The sequence below is a fragment of the Tauraco erythrolophus genome, chromosome 5 (genome assembly GCF_009769465.1).
Source record: "Tauraco erythrolophus isolate bTauEry1 chromosome 5, bTauEry1.pri, whole genome shotgun sequence".
Classification (NCBI taxonomy): Eukaryota; Metazoa; Chordata; class Aves; order Musophagiformes; family Musophagidae; genus Tauraco; species Tauraco erythrolophus.
The window spans coordinates 2,133,041-2,150,231 of record NC_141469.1 but is presented as its reverse complement, the minus strand read 5'-3'; the positions used below and the strand labels follow the sequence as shown (position 1 = coordinate 2,150,231).

The 17,191-nt window shown below is 44.0% G+C and overlaps 1 protein-coding gene across 1 annotated transcript in view; it reads left to right on the top strand.

Annotated features, from left to right (window-relative positions):
• The first annotated feature begins 9,247 nt into the window (after window positions 1–9,247).
• The window catches only part of SHROOM3 (shroom family member 3), a 159,043-nt gene continuing 151,099 nt past the window's right edge, over window positions 9,248–17,191 (top strand). The window contains exon 1 of the mRNA XM_086611732.1: window positions 9,248–9,412. Within this exon, the coding sequence (XP_086467858.1) occupies window positions 9,248–9,412 (165 nt within the window). The remainder of the gene's footprint in view (window positions 9,413–17,191) is intronic.

The window sequence follows — 17,191 nt, the reverse complement described above, 5'->3', positions numbered from 1 at the left end:
AGGGAGATAGTTTCTCTCCTTGTTTCAAGTCTCATGCTTTGTTTTGTCAGGACGAACATGGATGCAGGCTTTCCTAAGTACTTGTTACCATTGCCTGTTAAGTTTTGCAACAACAACGACGTGGCAAATCATAGACACTACTACCACTTTCCTACGATGCTCCCAGACACGGAATTTTTCCACGAGAAACACTGAAGACAACATTTCTATAAACGTCTCCCTTGATCTCATCTCCAAACGCTGTCTATTCCCATCTGCTTGATTAAAGCCAAACAGACATTTTCCTCACACAAGTGTTTTGGGAGGGATGCCCGAAAGAAATGGAAAACTGAAGCCTGGGGGGGGAGCCCAAGGTGGGCAAGTCTGGAATGGTACGTCTTGAGTTTTGGGAGCGCGATGCTGCCAACAGCCCTTTGGGGTTGGGGACACGTCTGTGAACCTTTCCTCAGAGCAAAGGAAGAACAAAAAGAAAAAAAAGATGAAAATTTATTACTCCGAAGTAGCTTTGAGACAGATGGTATTTGATGGGGTTTTTATTTGCATGATTTGGATTTTCCTGAGTGAGCGGTTCTCCGGAAGACACGGGGCTGCACCGTGGAGCCAAGAGGCAGCTGCAGCAGCAATTCCAACACCATGGATAACTTGACACCTTCCATACACCCATTTGACTGAAAAAGACTACCGGGGGTGCCTCCTAAGGGCACGGAAGGGAGACAAGTGGACCCTTTTACCCCAGACCCCAATTCCGAGCACCAAAACCGCTTCCTTAAGATGAAAATTGCCTCCATCACTCACCTAGCAGCCCCTTGAAGTTAAGCGTGCCGCGGGGACAGGGCCATTTTAACCAAACTGGGACGGACCCTGCCGCGGAGGGCGAGGCCGGCGGCCGCGGGGGGCGGCGGAACTCCGCGGCTGCAGCCGGAGGTCACCGGCCCTTCCGCCGCGGGAAACGCAGGAGCCCCGGAGCGCCCCGACCGGCCTCTCCCGCCTCCGCAGGTCTGTGCCGAAATCCCTCTGCAAACCCTCCATGCCGAGGGGCTTTTTACCTCAGCGGGGCGCGCACCCGCTCTTCCCGCCCTAGAGAGGCCGCTCCCTCGCGGTGAGGAGATCCGCCTCTCCTCGTCTCTCGACCTCCTCTCCGGGAAGGGGCCGTGCCGGGGCTGCGACCCCATCCTCCGGGAGCCGCCCGCTTCACCTCAGCGCGACCTCGGGGCGCTGCTGCCCCTTTCCCGCTGCCGTCCAGCGCCGGCGCGCAGCCCCTCGGCCCCAAAATGGCCGCTGGCGCGGGCCCCCGCAGGCTGTGGGCACAGGAGGGGTCTGGCTTGTGATAGCCATGGCTTAATGGTGCCGTGCGTGAGACTGGAGATACCAATTGCCTCATACAGGGTTAGGGGAGAGTCTGGGGTCACCTTTCTCATGGCATTCGGCTGGCAAAGGCAGCACGTTTTGGGGGGGTGACCGTGAGCTGACCGAAGGCCGAAGTTGGGGCCTTGAGGCTTCCTCCTGCCAGAGAAAAGGCCACAGGGCCGAAAGCATCTTCCCAGAAATCCAGTGCAGAAATCAAAATGGAAATATTTCGATTTTTACACCAGTCTCTTCAGAGACGGAATGTTTTTGAATTCCCAAAGGCGATTGCCTGACTGGTATTTTCGATTCTCAGTGAGAGAGCGGGTGCAGAGTCAAGAGGCAGTCGCTTTGCTTCAGCAAAGAAAATGACGTGGCCGACTATCCCATTTTGGATCTTGATTTCAAGGGTGGACATGCAGACGTCAAGAGGCTGTCCCTCTTTTCGAGTTATTCAAAATGACAGCCAGCAGCTTATACCAGACACGCCGTGTTACGAGCTTCCAGGAGCAGGTGTATGAACTGGGCCCAAAACTAAATCATCAGAGAGCTGGAGAACTTAAATGGGAGCAAACTCCGGAGATAGACATAATGTTTATATACTTAAATACCCGACTAAGAAGTAAAACACAAAACCATTCCTCCACGGAGAACACACCATTTTAATTTACAAAAAAAGAAAACCATTCACTTAGCGCTAAAAGACAAACCTGAAGACAAAGGAGAAAAAGTGGTTTAATGTGGACTACTTCAGACTGAGTGAAGAAAATTAAGGATTAACCTCTGGTCTCCATTCTAGCTGCACCGTGCTCCAGAGTTACCAGTGCATCAGCAGCAGAAAACACACGCAGAGGATGGAAAACAGATGGAGGAAAGGAGGACTTTTCTGTTGCACCATCCAGAAAAAGAGGCAGCACCGAAAAGACGTATTTTCCTTCTATCCACAGAGAACAGTGGCGAAGGACTTGACAGGTAAATATGCTATATAATATCCCGAAGCCAGATTTCAATGCTTAAACAGTCTCAGGTGTTAACAAAGCAGGAAAACGCATCTGGGAGGCGGCCCGCACCTACCTCTGGCAGACACTGGTGAGGTTTGTTTCTCCTGTATTTTGGGCGGTGCACTAAGGTTTTGTTTCTTGCTGTGGGGCTGGGAAAGGAGGGGGGCACTGATCATCTCGCATTCACTCCTGCTTTTGCTGTGCATCCAGCTCCCAAACCTCCTCCGGAGCCGTTGGGAGCCACCTGCCCCTTACCTCAGCCCCTTTGCCCGACTCGGTAGCCTTAGGAACAAACTCCTCCTCTGGAGCTGATCATGTGCACCAGGGAGAGCCAATAAACGCCGCATCCAGGGCTAGATTTCTCCGCAGGGTGTCATTCAAAGTCCCGCTTCAGCGGGAAACTTGATAGCTTTTCCCCATCAGGGTGGTGGCAGGGTGCTTTCTACCGAGCACTGCTTCTCCTGGCAGCAGGTGCCTTCTTTGTCTGGTGTTTTGTGGGAGTCCAGGTCCTGAGCACCCCAGCCTCTTTGCTGCTTCACCCTGCCACTCCTGAAACACCAGTTACACCCTACGAACAGAAAAACTCTTTTAGGATGTAATTCCTCAATAATTTTTCTCCTGTTTTAGGAATATATCTGGGAAGAAAAATCTAAGAATCAACACAGGTTTGACAGCCAGATGAAAATATGAGCTTCTTGTGTTTAAAATAATTAATTTCTCCCACAGAGAAATGACTATGAGCTGTGCAGGGAGGATATAGCTTCAGAGGAAAGTAACCAAGTAATTTATGCCAGCAGAGACTCTACTTCTAAAGTACCTGGTCCATACCCACCAGCCATTTCAGATTTGGTTAAAGGCATTAATAATAGCTATAAGTGTTAAACACTAATCTTATTGTGTAGGGGGAAAAAAAAAACACAAACAGGAAATTAATCTGTCGGAACCTCCTGTGTTTCTTCGTATGCCACGTATCAAACACAAACATGTACAGAATTTGACCTGCTCTTTACAGGATGAGCTCAGACACGAGGCTGCACCAGCACAGCTTGCTCCTGTGTCTGGCTTTACAATAGGAGCATCTGGCCATGGTGCCTCAGGTGACTTTAGCTGTAATCCATCCTGCAAGAAACGATGGCAAGAAATAGCTCAGCAGAGAAACCTCAGATCTCAGTAGATGGGTATATCTAAAAGCTCTCCAATCGTGTACACATCTTGCTAGGATAGAGATAAATGCCACATTTTTCAACTAGATTCCATTAAGTTCAATTAAATGATGTGATGGCTGCCCCGAGCATTTTGTGCTTCCCTCGCTTTTTAAAGTGTGTAACTGAGTCCCAGCTCCTTTAGCTATTGCATAATAACACTGAATAATTCAGGGTAATCATGGAGTCTTTTATTAATTTAGTGTTCGAATGAGGACTTATCTTTGATGTCCCTGCTTTTGTGCATCTTGTCAAGTTATTCCACTTGGAGTGCAAAATGGCTGTTTCTCTGGAAGGGCTTATGGTAATATATAGAAAATCAAGGATTGTTATGGCTGAAGTGGCCTCAATGTTGTCACAGTTATAATGCTTGTAAAACAACAACCTAGATGTTGTAAGGCTTTGGTATTGTACTGTGATGACTCTTTTATGATTCCTGGTTCTGCATTCAGACTCTCGTTTCCGCAGATTGATTCTCTGTGCGTTACGTCAGATACGTGAAAATTCAGACGCAGAGAGAAGATCTGCAATTCTGCATTCAGACACTGTGAATTCAGCTCCTGCAGTTGTGGCAGCACTTGTGGTCTCCTCAGAGAGATGGATCTATTCCTCACCTTGGCTTGTTGCTTTTCAGTTTGCTTTAAGTAACTGAGGGACTCGGAGCTGTTTTGTGCAGAGGCACTATTAAAGGGAGAGAGTTTTTTATGTTCATCAAATAAAATTCTTTCTTTTCAGATTTTAAAAACAAGTGCCTTTTCCAACACAAAAAGGATGCAGATTCGTGGATTTTGCAGCTGACTTCTGTTTCTCAGCTTTATCCTTGCCTTTCGCTATCAGATCTCTGTCTGTGCCTTTCTGTGTTTGATTTTTCATCTTATACCTCAGGCCTGTCCAGCAAAGCAGGCTTATTCTGTGGCCTGGAGGGAAGAAGAACTCAAATCCAACCTGGAATCTGAGCAGAGCTTCCCCTTGTAGACCTAGGACTGTCTCTCTAGAAACGAATTTTGAGCATTGGTAGTTGATTGCAATCCCTTTGAGACCATGCAGAGTCTTAACACGTGTTCCTTCCTGTAATTTCTTCTTTTAGGTGCAAGACTGACATTTGACAGAGTTGAATGGATGGATATGTTACAGTCAGCTCAAGCTGATTGGAGGTAAGTATAGAAAAGCCATATTTTCTATTTACTTGTTTCTGTTTTTTTTTATATAATAAACCTTCAGAGGAATTGTTACCCCAAGAAGGACGATTCACTTCTTAAGGCATCCTGGGCTGATTCAGGAGGGTTGTGTCTTTTGACATTTGTGTTTTGTTCCATCCTACTGCACATCTAGCTCATTGGATTCAGGACTCAGGGGGAGAGGAAGAAGCTGAGATGGCCACTGGTGCTTGAAGGTCGTCTATAATTTAAAACTCCTGAAGCTCTTCATCTTCTACAGAGCACTGTCTGAAAGACGAAGAGAAGTTGTACTGTGATTAAACCCATGAGCTAGGAAAAAGCAGCATTTCTTTCATTTTTCAGCCTTGAGCAAGTCACCTGTTCCCTCTGTTTGTATCTGTGAAAGGTACAAAGACCCACATTTCTATCCTCTTTTTTCCACTTTGCCAATTTAAAATAGAAATTCTTTCGAACAGGCCTGTTGCAAGCCTTTTCCTCACTCAGGCAGTTTGTGCACAACCAGAAATACAAAAGACTGCAAAGCAGGAGCGAATGTGAGATGATCAGTGCCCCCCTCCTCATCCTGAACTTTTTGTCGACCTGCTTGTAATGACAGTTTTCTGCCAAACACGACATTTTGGGTAATCAGTTACGCTTCTGCTCTTCTGATGTCCAACTCAGGACCATGTTGGCATGTTACTCCTCCTCAGAAGTCCCTTCAGTACAGATGAGGGCTGCTTTATTTTATAAAATTTCTCTTTAGAGATAAGTTGTGAAATTGCTTCCCCTGAACTTACAGGATATATCCAAAGAGCAGGTAGATTTGAACTAAGTGTAATCTTTAATTCCCCAACCAAAAAGGCAGCAACGGATGTGTACAAAATTTAGGAGCTGAATTTCCTTTCTTTGTTTCTAGGTTTACCTTTAACCTGGCCTAATGACTTGCCAACTCAGGGTCCCAGGTAAGATCAATAACACCACTTTTTGTGCTCAGTAAAGGTTCTGCTTCCTTTCTGAAAGGGAAAAGCGTAGCAAATGCCTATTAAGTATTAAGAAATGCCTATTTTGCATTTAAATCAATCAACTTCAACTGTGACAACTGATACTGCCAGCAGACGGGGGCAGTGTGGCTCTGAGGAACTAAATTTGCGAAAGAAACTTGGAATATTTGAAGGAATTTAGGAAAAGTCAGAGCAGCCGCGAGCAAGGAGGCAGTGCCTTTATTGATGGTAATTGTAGGGTTTGATTGTGAACTCTGAAGAGTGAAATCAATGGGGATGTCTCCTGCTTTAGCACGGTAGTACTTGACAGTTGAGCAAAAGGGTTCTGACATGAGTCTGTTCCAAATTTATTTTCTCTTATAGTAACAACATGCAAAGTTTTATTTAAAATATATTACTCCGTGTGGTTAGCACTTTTCTGAACCCAGGGCTCTTGTGTTGCGCCCCAGCAGAGAGTATCTCAGCTCTGCCCTGAGAGGAACTCCTCGTAGAAGAATTCCTTTCTTGCAGCAAATAGTGCTAAGAGACTTGTGCTATTTGAGGTTCTTGCCAGAGACAAGATGAGAAAAAAAAGTTTATGTTTAATACATTGAAATGTTTGTGTGTGGGTGAATGGCGAATATTGCTTTAATTGTATTCAGCACTGAAATCTATTTCAGAAAGAATTAGTTTTCACCTGAAGCACAGCAATGCTCCTTTGCATGTTGCTAATCCCACTTTCTTCATCTACAGTGGCTGTATGTTATTAAGATATCTTACACTGGCTTTGTTTGCATTGCATCTGGCAGGAAGTTAAATCCCACGTGTGTGGGCTGGAGTTGCTGCTCTCTCTAGTGTTCCAAAAACGCTTTGGTTTCTCCGGACATCTCCGAGAGGTTAGCGTTGTGAGCGTGGCCCAGGGATTTTCTTCATGTGAAACATGTGAGTAACACACATGGGAACTAGGTGCTGTGAGCACCTGACGGATTTTTAACTCCTGTGTGGAGTAAGAGCCCACTGGGAAGGCAGCACGGTATCTGGCAGCCCTTTTTGGATGATTGATCAAACCTTTTTCCTTAGCTGGTCTTGGGTCTCTGATGTGTGCAAGCACCTGTATATGATCTTTTTAGAGCTGGAATAACAGCAGAAAGGACTAGAAAATCTGGAGGTAGCAGGGGGAGAAAACTGTGCTTACAACTGTGACAAATTTGATGGAGTTATTGGCAAGAATGCTGTTGGATTGAGCACCTGGAAGGAATTGCAGTGCTGGAGTAGAAGAAAAACTGTACCTCAGAAATTATGTAGATAACTCTTACTCACCAGCCACTGTAGGCGCCGTGAGAATTATAGCTCTTATTGAAATCCTGGTGTCTGCAGACGTTAGGTGTAGCGACCAGCGTTTTGTATGGGAAATGGATATGATCCAAAGAAGTACCTTTGGCTTGTTAACAGACTGGCATGTTCTTACACAGTCTTAAATAGTCCTGAGGGCTCTGGATAGGAGGGTGTATGACCCCAAGAGACGGCTCCCGTAGCCTCAGCCTGTCTCCAGACGGCCTGTGGAGGGACAGAAATGAATTGCTCTTTGTGGTGACTTGAAATGAGGGTTTTTACAGTGAAACACAAGGAGCATAAAATGCAGAAATCTGATTTGAGTCAGGCTAAAGGGTGAGTTCTGGATAAAAGCAATCTGTGAGCCTGACCAGGATGCGAAGCTAATGAAAACTCAGCCCCTGGGAGGGAAGCAGAGGGGACAAAGCTCAATCTAAGCAGGGATTGAGGATCATCTACCATGAAAAATAAAGGGAGGGGCCTCTTTTCTGCATTCCTCTTCATGGCTATTGGGAATGAGAGCTGTGGGACACATGGGGCAAATAGGAGGCTCTGGGGAAACTGTAACATCTTAAAGGGGGCGGGAATGTGGTGGCATGAAGGGCATGAACAAATGCAAAGATTTCTGGTTTTAGAGTCGCAGCTCCAGAGCTTTTCCTGTGCAGTTCATTATGGGTTTGCTAACACAAGATCTTCAGAACTTGCAAAGCCTGAAGGAGTAATAACGCACATCCTGGGCACTATAAGATCAAAAATGCGGGCGCCTTAGAGGCAGAGGCACTACTACTTGTTTACTCAGCCATGCCAGCAGGAGAGGGAGCGGTCTGTGGGCTGCATTCTCTATCATTCTGTTCAAGAGTCGATAAAAAACAGAGTTTTTTTTAACACCTTCAGTGATACATGCTGTCGACACCTGTTTAAGCAGCGAGTCGAATGTGAGGCACCCACATGAGTAAGTTCTACATAGTCACTGGGCACTGCCTACATTAATAAAAGCATCCAAAGTTCTTAGTGTTATTTCTTCTTCCACACATTGCGAAAGCGTTGACCTTTCTTGACAATGTAAACAGGGAAAAGAAATATATCCAGGGAAGTTGGTGGGCTCCGTGGGGAGGAAGAGCATTTTATGAGAGCGAAATTGTTAGCGGTGCTCCACTGTGCCGATTTGGAACAGGTCCATTGTGTTTTCAGCAACTGGCAGTTTGGATTGTTACAATTCCTTGGCAAGTACAATAGAAAGATGGTGGTTTCCGGGGGCATAATAAAAGGGTGAGCCCCAGCTTTTGCACACTGCATTTTCTAATTGCGTGCTCGATGTGAACAATTGGGCAGCACTGCCTGACTTGCCTTAATCCATCTCTCTCTCCCACTCTCTCACTTCCTCACCCTCCCTCATAGCAGCAGTAGCTGCTGCAGCTTTGGCAGATCCTCGGGGAGAGCACAGCACATGAAAAGAGCTCAGCTATCGTCCTAACATTTTTCCCAAAGGATTAATTTCACCTGCCTCTCCAGTTTTCCCGATAGACTTTTTTTCACTTTTTAATCCAATAAGTATGGAATTCTTTCGCATTTTCAACTCCTGTAAATAGTTTTAGGAATGGACTTTCTCTTTCCTCCTCCCCCAGCCTTTTTTTTTTTTTTTTTTGACAAGTCAGAAAATTGTGAAGTAAGCGGATAGAGTAACTGAGAGCGCGAGAGGGAGAAGACGCTTCCATTCTTTTCGTGCAGTGGGCTGAGGCAAAAAGGCCATTGTAATGGTAAATCGCATGCAGAAAGGAAGAAAAGACTGATAATCAATCACAAATGAAGCATTCCTTTGGATTTTGGCAATCTGCTGGCCAGGGGCTTTTAAATCTATAAAGTGGTTTTTTTTTTTTCCTTTTTTTGCCCACATCTTTAAAAGCACAAGTTTGGTATACCGAAGACAGGAAGAGAAATCTTTACAAAGTTATCATGCCCAGAATACCTGGGAATGAGAAGAGCAGAGTGCTGAAACACCAGTAAAACCTCGCAATTCTGAAGGAGAAACAGCACGCTGAAATGTTGATGGGAAACGTTTTTAACCCATCAACGTGGACTCCAGCTCTGAAGAAAAATTTTCCATCTGAAACTCTTCTTTCATGTATTCAGGGATGACTTGTGGTGGGCTTCTGGGGAGTTCGATTTCCAACTCTGTTGCTCTGTGATTGCCTGAGTGGGTTTTGTATCTGACTGAGTATGTGGTAGGACAGATGAGGATGTTAGACAATATTAACACCAGCATATCATCTTCAGAGTCCAGCGTTACCCATAAAGGAAGATACATCTACCTGGAGGCACTGCTTCAAGGAGGGGCTCCATGGGGATTCACACTGAAAGGCGGACTGGAGCACGGGGAGCCGTTAATCATCTCAAAGGTATTTTTCTTATTTTAAATGAAACATGAACAAGTTAGGAGTGGTGCCCGATTTAAAGGGCGAGAGTTGTAAAATAACACTGAAAAGTTATGTTTGACACTGTGTTTGGCTTGGGCTTGAAAACCGTTGAGCATCTATTCCAGTCAGTAGGTTTGCTAAGGAGCTACGGATTTGAGAAACGCGTGAGAGCTCTCGGCACTGTTTAACTCTCCAAGTGCAGTTTTGGTCCCGCAGGAAGTATCTCAGCTTGCAGAAATTGGCTCTGTGTATTTCACTGCTATTAATGGCCCTGAGCAGGGAACTCTCACGAGGTGATCTTGTGTCACGATTTCACAGCGTGTCTGAGCACGTTCAGTAATCCATCACCTCCTCTCCTGAAGAGAAAAGAAAGTAAGTGCTTCAAGTCACATCATGTGATGTTGGCTCATTAAAAGTGCGTGGAAACAGAATAATAAATACTTGTACCTATTTGGTATGTGTATCTATCAAGCTATGTTAGCAGTTTTCTCACCCTGCATACTCTCTACTTATTAAACATCTATTAAGTATGGTACACTTTCAAGATTTTTATTATTTAATTATTCACGATTGAGTATTTTCAACAGGCAACTAGTAGCATAGCTCGCAAGGATATTTTGAGGGGAAAAAAATGGGAGAAAGAGTTCCTCATTCTCATCAGAGCTGGGGCATTAAAAGAACTCGAGTACCTCAAGATACACATGCTGAAGACAACGGATTTTCCCAAGCCTCGAATTGAATCTGTGAATATCTGAAATACGTTTGACCTATGGCCCTAAAACTGTTTTGAAAATAGTATTTAGGTAGTTAAGAAATTTTATCTGTAGTGGCTCTTAACCATATTTCTCTTTCGTGTCACCTGTCTGGTGCTTTCTGCTTGTTCACAGCGCGAGCTGCTAGGTGTATATGTGTACTTGTGTCTAATCTTACTCCCTCCTGTAAACTGGGATGTATGTGGGGAATTCAAAGGGTTGGAACCGACGTCGGCTAAAAGTGCTGACACTCAGAATCAATGTTATTCGAATCCTGCAACTCACTGTGCAAGCGTTCACACGAAGACTCAGTCACTTGAATAGTTGGCCCGAAGTAGAATACTTGTGATTAGCACATCTGTATGTTGAAAGTAAAAAAGGGGGACTTCTGTAGAAGTTCTTTCATCCTAAAGGGATTTTAGAGATTTCCCATAACCATCTTTCTTGCAGGACCTTCTTGGAGATAGTTTAGCGTAGCCACAGAAAGCAAAACTAGCCCCACCGAAATGGTGTTATATTTTTTCATTTTATAAACATGAGGGACTCACGCTTTGGCCAAGTTGCTCACTTTTATTGGTAGTGTTCTCCATTTGAGAGGAAAACATTTCTTTTTGCTTTGACACTCTTCTGTGATGTAAAAAGCGCCACCCTTTTTTTTTTTTTTAATTGGGGGCAGGGAGGCAGAGAGGAAGAGAGATGGCTCTGGCTGCTGAACATTAATTAATCTATGGGATTTGGTTTCCACAGCAACGAGGCCCCTTAATGTCAAACATGCCTGGAGTGTGCGTAGTGCCACTGGGAGCTGTGTGACTTGTGCCTGCCTTCTATGAAACAACACTGCAAAAATATGGAGGTTTATATTAAGTTGTGTTGTAGTTTTTTTATTTTTAAAAAAAAACTTGTAGCTACTGCTTGGTTTGTGCTACCAGTGTTAGCATTTCGTCGTTTTGCTGATGCATTGGTGATGCGGAGCTGGAGAATGGTTTGCATTGTGAAAGCTGTGCTTTCTGGAATTCGTGCAGCAACTTATAGCTGTCTCCTGGTTTCCAGTTTCAGCTGAGAAATTCCTCTTGTGTTTGAATTCATTATGTGCTCTTCAGAATCGATTGCATGTTGGTCATTTAGCTAATTCAGTATTCTTCTGATTGTACTGTGAAGTAATGAGGAACTGTGGAGAAATGATAAATTGAATCATGTTACAGGTTAAATTCTGTACTTGCACAAGAATGCTTATAGAAACATAGAGTAGTTTGGGTGGGAAGGGACCATAATAGATCTCACTACTCATGCAGGTATGCACTAGGAATGATCTAATAACAGTTCTGGATAATATTACCTATAAATATAAAGGAAAAGTGGTTGACAGTTTTTCATTTATGATTATTCATAATTAAGGTCATAGTTTTATTTACGTTTTGACTCCCTATTCTGTTTTGGCAAATACACAATATTTATGTCATCTTAACTCTCTGTTTGTGTTGACAGAGTGGCGTTAAATGGCCTCAGTGTAAACAAAAATGTAGATTTCAGCAAATATTTAAGCTGGTACCCATGAAAGCTTGCAACATGACTTAAAACAATCAAAGTAACATCGATGCGTTGTTATAGAATACTAGACAGATAGCAAATCTGTTTCAGTGCAGTTCTTTCTAGTCATCAGGAACTGACACTCATTTGGGACCCACAAGTATTGACCTGTCTCAGCTCGAGACCAAAAACTCTGACAGAAGTTAAAACCCAAGATGAGTGAATCTACAAAAAGCCCAGGTATGTGAAAACTGATTCTTGCAGTTCATTGGGAATACAGATTTTTCCACCAATGATATGCCAAGAAATTACCCAGAAACAATGAGGGCAACAGTTGGGAGTGTAAGTTGCAAAAACCAAACCTGTATTCTCAGCTGGTAGAAGGTGCTGTTTGAAAGATCTGATTGCCCTAGTTTTAGTATGGCCTTCAGAATGAAAACAAGTTATCTACCACCTTTCAGCAAGTCCCTTTGCTTTACAGATGTTTTGCTGTGCTTCTATGCGACCAGACAGGCCGATGTCTCGGGGGGTGTGTGGTTGAGTGCACAGAGAGGAAAACTTAGAGTTAAACACACTAGTAAATGCTTTGCTGAATCAGCCGTGGTGCTCAGCGCATCACGCAACCAAGTCTAAATCAACTTGTCAGAAATGTTGGCTGAGCAGCTAACATGAATTTAGGTAGTTAGAACAGATGACCTTTTTTATGCTAACGCTGTTCTTTTTTGTCCTGTGGAAAGACAAACCTATACTGAAGCAGTTTCGTGACAGCTAATTCAGAGTCCTCAACACAGGTCTCTTCGTAATGTGTTTTGCTGGAGTTGAGGGCAGACCACAAACAAATTTAATCCATTCAATTGACATTTGCTGCTCTCTACATGGAAAGCTGCTTTGATGTTCCCTCTAGTCGACTTGTTTCTGGACTGGCTATATGCAACTCATCCCATGAGGGTTGTAGGAGTGTGATATATTATGATTCTGGCTGTATAGGACATGTAAAAGAACATAATGCTTTTTGGTGAAAAGAAACTGAGAAATGCTAAGTGTGTCAGCAGAATGGAAACTCAGGGTGTTGGCTGCCCTGGAGCAGCACTTTCCCATCTTGGGAACATAAGGAAGTTCTTCTCTTTGTCTTCTGGAGCTGCCTGTTGGGCCGCGGCTCTTTAGGGTTGTGCATGGTATTCCTGATCTGCCACCTAAGCACAAGCTTGTGAGGGAGCCTCGGAAGCAGGTTTTGTGGAGTCTTGCCAACGTTAATTTTTGTTGTGCCAGAAGGAAAGGAACGGAAGAATGGGCAAAAAATCAGTTGCACGTTCCTTTTCTGCTGCACCTCAAGGGAACGTCCAAAAATCAGTAGCTAAATTAGCACCAGTATGTTGCAGTGCCCTACTGTGGACGGCCCAGAGTCATGAACATACACCAATATGGTTAAAAGATCATGCTCCGTTTATTACAAACAGCACACAGGTTATATAGCGGAATGTGGCGTGACACGACTACATACTACAATTGGCTTGCTTAGCATAAACACACTCTCGTGGGCTATAGTGATAGGACAGCGCTGGCAGACCACAGGTAATAAGCTCATCCCTTCAGTCTCCTCATTGCGGTCATCGGAGAGGCATCCAGGAGGCGTGCATCTTGGCAGGCTATCAGTCTACGTTTCCTTTTAAGGCCATTGTTTTAACTTGAAGGACAAAAGTAATCTAGTTGGTAACCTTGTGCTCTGGGGCCCAAGCAGGGATTGTCCATACCCGAGAGAATGTTATGGCCAGTCTCGGAAAGGAATTCCTCCACACTTCCCCCTTTTTGTTTTTGGACAATCCATAGCTCTGGCATTGCTTTAAGGAGAACCCGAGAGGCACACTTCAGGACACACCCTGCTAAGAGAATCATAAACAGCAATGCAACTAATATCGTTATGCCTTGTATGATTAATCCTTTTATCCAACCTGGTATGTTCCAACTACCAAACCAGTTTGAGAACCGGTCATCTCGTGTCGTGATATGATGCATGTTACTTTGAAGGTTTGCAAGTTGCTTATGAATGCTTTGAGAGTGGTCAGGTAGGTCCATACAGCACATGCCTTCAAAGTCAGTACAATCATGGCCTTGAGCTAACAATAAAAATCAATAGCAGTGCAATTTTGCAATACAGCATGCTGGATATCATCTACATCAAGCAATAGAGAGGTGAGAATATCAGAGGTAAGATTAAATTGTTTCAATGCCCAACAAGCAAGCTTAGCCAACTGACTATTAGCAATGCCGTCAGAGGCTCCTAGAAGGAAGACAGATAGTGCTGCTATTTCAGCTGGATTCAGCAGCTGCACGTTGTCATTACAAGTGCCGTCAAATTCTTTTAGGCTCCTCTTACCCCGACTTGTTCGGGTTGTTCGTTCAGCTTGAAAATCATGAATGCTAGGGGCAAAGAGAGTTAGGCGACCCAAATAGCCAGGACCACCGATAGGTCCTTGTGGAATTCCGGTCCAGGCACGATCTTCACAGATCAGAAAAATTCCGGGGGGCAGGAGCGTATCGTGTGTAAATACTTTCCCAATGAGCGCTCCAGTTTTTACATTTCCCCACATCGATGTGCCGGACACATTGAAACGCGGTTTACCTTGAAAGAAAAAACTGCGTCCTAATTTTGCCTGATAGGCTTGCTTCAGCGTTTGGAACCAAACCACTCCGGAGCCGTTTACAAGTTGCATAGGAGGGCGAATGATTTTACATTTCGTGCTGTGACTCATAGACTGGTTCCATAAACCAGAAACATTTTTCCATGTCCCTGGTAACAAGCTACCTAAAAGATCAAGTTCCTGCAGTCCTGCAGGGATGGTGACATTGAGTGATCTAATCAAGGCGGCTTGGACTTCCGATCCCACATCGAAAGGCCAATCCCACCCACTGCAGATCCGTCTCATGCCACTGGGTTGTTGGTATGAGAGGGCAGAGGCATTGACGAATCTTTGAAACTCTGTAATGTTAGTGCTATTATTTGGCCAAAAGTATTGGCACACCAATAAGGCACATGCGAAATGGGTCAGAGGCACTTTGCATAGATAAACAGAATTGCGAGACGTTGGTTTTGTTAGCCCAAGTGACCCAACTTATTCAGTGTAGTTAACGTCTGTGCCACTTCAACTCCTGGTGCAAATATTGAAGCTGCAATGATTTTAGCTGGTTTCCCAAATTCTGCTCTGGAATTGCACTAGCTATCATAAGCGTGCGTGCTTTGCCTATTCCGGGTGTGTCTATGACTTAGGATCATGGTGGTATGAGGTAAATACATTCCTAAAGTTCCTATAGTACATAGATCTCCCCTTATATGCGAAGGAATACCCTAAGCTCTACTATAGCCCTACAGAAGCAGTTACTAGTGTTTTGTTTTGGTACAGCCTTGCAGAAGCAGTTACTAGCATATTGTTTCCCTTTCTGGGAGCCTTACTATTTCGACTATGCCCAAGATTCCGCTGAGCAGGAGGGTAACAATCAGCAGGGTCATCACAGAGAAGAGAGGCAGGCACAGCACCTTCAGGGCGTCCCCTGTTTATCCACACAGTGTGCTCTGCAGCCTCCCTCAGCTCCGCTCTGAGCCATCTCTTTTCACCCTCAACAGAGTCTATGACAAAGGTACTGACACGGCGTTGCCGCACGCGTGGCCAGTGCGTGCAACAAGGCTGCCCAGTATGTGCTCTGCCGGCTAACAGCGGTTTTTGCGAATCACAACATGTTTTTTAATAACAATCCTCCTAGCTTCCTTTTTCAAAGTTACGCGCTCACAACTAAGTCCAGTCAGTAATTCTTTGTCATTAATTTGGTACCAGTTAATTCTTTTCCTTCCAGTAGCTACGGGTGGAATCCATACACCTTCCGATCGGAGAAAACACACAAAGCATATATACAAGCAACTTTCACACACATACTATACCTAACAATGAGAAACATAAGAACAGTTGATATATTAACATGAAATCTTCTATTACGAGTCTGTCCATTTGAACCATTCTCCTCATTCGGTGTTTCTGTGATCTCTGCTTGCTCTGCTAATTCTTGGATCTTCCTTTCTCTATTTGTAGTTTCAAAAGTCCTGGCTGGCTTTACGTTTCTTGCTGGCAACCAGTATGGACCTGTGGGAAGAACACAAACATACCCTCTTCCCCATGTAAGCAGAGGCGCAGGGCCACCCCATGAGTTGAGTCCAGCTTCTTATAACATGCTGTTAATTTTTCTGCAAAAATGGCACTGGGTTTAAAATTGTGATCCATAGCCATAGTATGTTGCCTAGAAGCAGACAAATTAAGAAAATTTAAAACATATGTGGCTTTGTCCAAGGATTCTTGCGGGGAAATATACGGAAGACTGCCCCTTTTTGTTTATCAAACATTAGTTTTAACGGTAAATGAGTTTGTTCAATAACAGCTTGTCCCATAGGTGAATGAGGGATGCTGGTAGTGTGAGTCACTCTCCAATCCTGTAAAAAGGCACCATACTGGATCACTGTTTGTCCCAATTTTCTTTGGTACTCCCATGGTTTTCTTCAGTGTGAGCAGTAGCAACAATAAGGGCAGAAAACATATCAACAGTTACATGCACATATTTAGATCAATTAGACAATTGAATATAAGTAATATCAGTTTGCCATAATTCATTGGCACATAAACCTGTTGGATTTACTCCTGCTGGATTATTTGAAGGCACAATACGCTGACGGTCAGGGCAGGCGTGTACAATCTGTTGAGCTTGATCTACTGTCTGACCTGATGGGAAGTATCATCAACCAGCAATTGACAAACTGTAGGACTAATCATCATTCCTTGAGGCAGTACAATCCAATGATATTGTTGCATGGGTTGTTCATCGTTAAGTACTGGAACTGAAAAGGCAAATCTAGGACAATCGTTAGGGTGTAAATAAATAAAAAAGTAAAAAAGGTAGAAAAACCCTGTCTTTTAAATCAATCACCATCAAATGCTAACATTCTGGAATCATAGTAGGATTTGATATACCCGGTTGTAATGCACCCATTGGTGAAATGATTGCATTAATAACTCTTAAAACTTTTAACGTAAATCTCCATTTTCCTGATTTCTTTGGGTTAGCAAATATTGGAGTAATCCATAGGGTAGTGGAGGGAATTATATGTCCTAATTTGAGCTGTTCATCGCCTAATTTTTGAGCCCACATTCTGACACCCTTTATTAAATCTGCAATTGTTTTTGCCCGATTTCTGATAGGATCAGGAGCTTGCCTGTGCAAAAAGTATTCATTTGATTCATGTCAATATGGGACAATGGATGTGCAAATAGATTGCGAGGAGTAGGGTGTGCTATTCAAGATAAGTGATTGTCTTAGTTTAAGATCTCTGTGAAATGCAAAAACATAAACCTGCGAAATGCCTCATGATGCTGCCAACCACCAGTGATACACAGAATGCTCTGTCACTACAGAGCAGAGAACTCTGGTGACAGTTCATCATGAT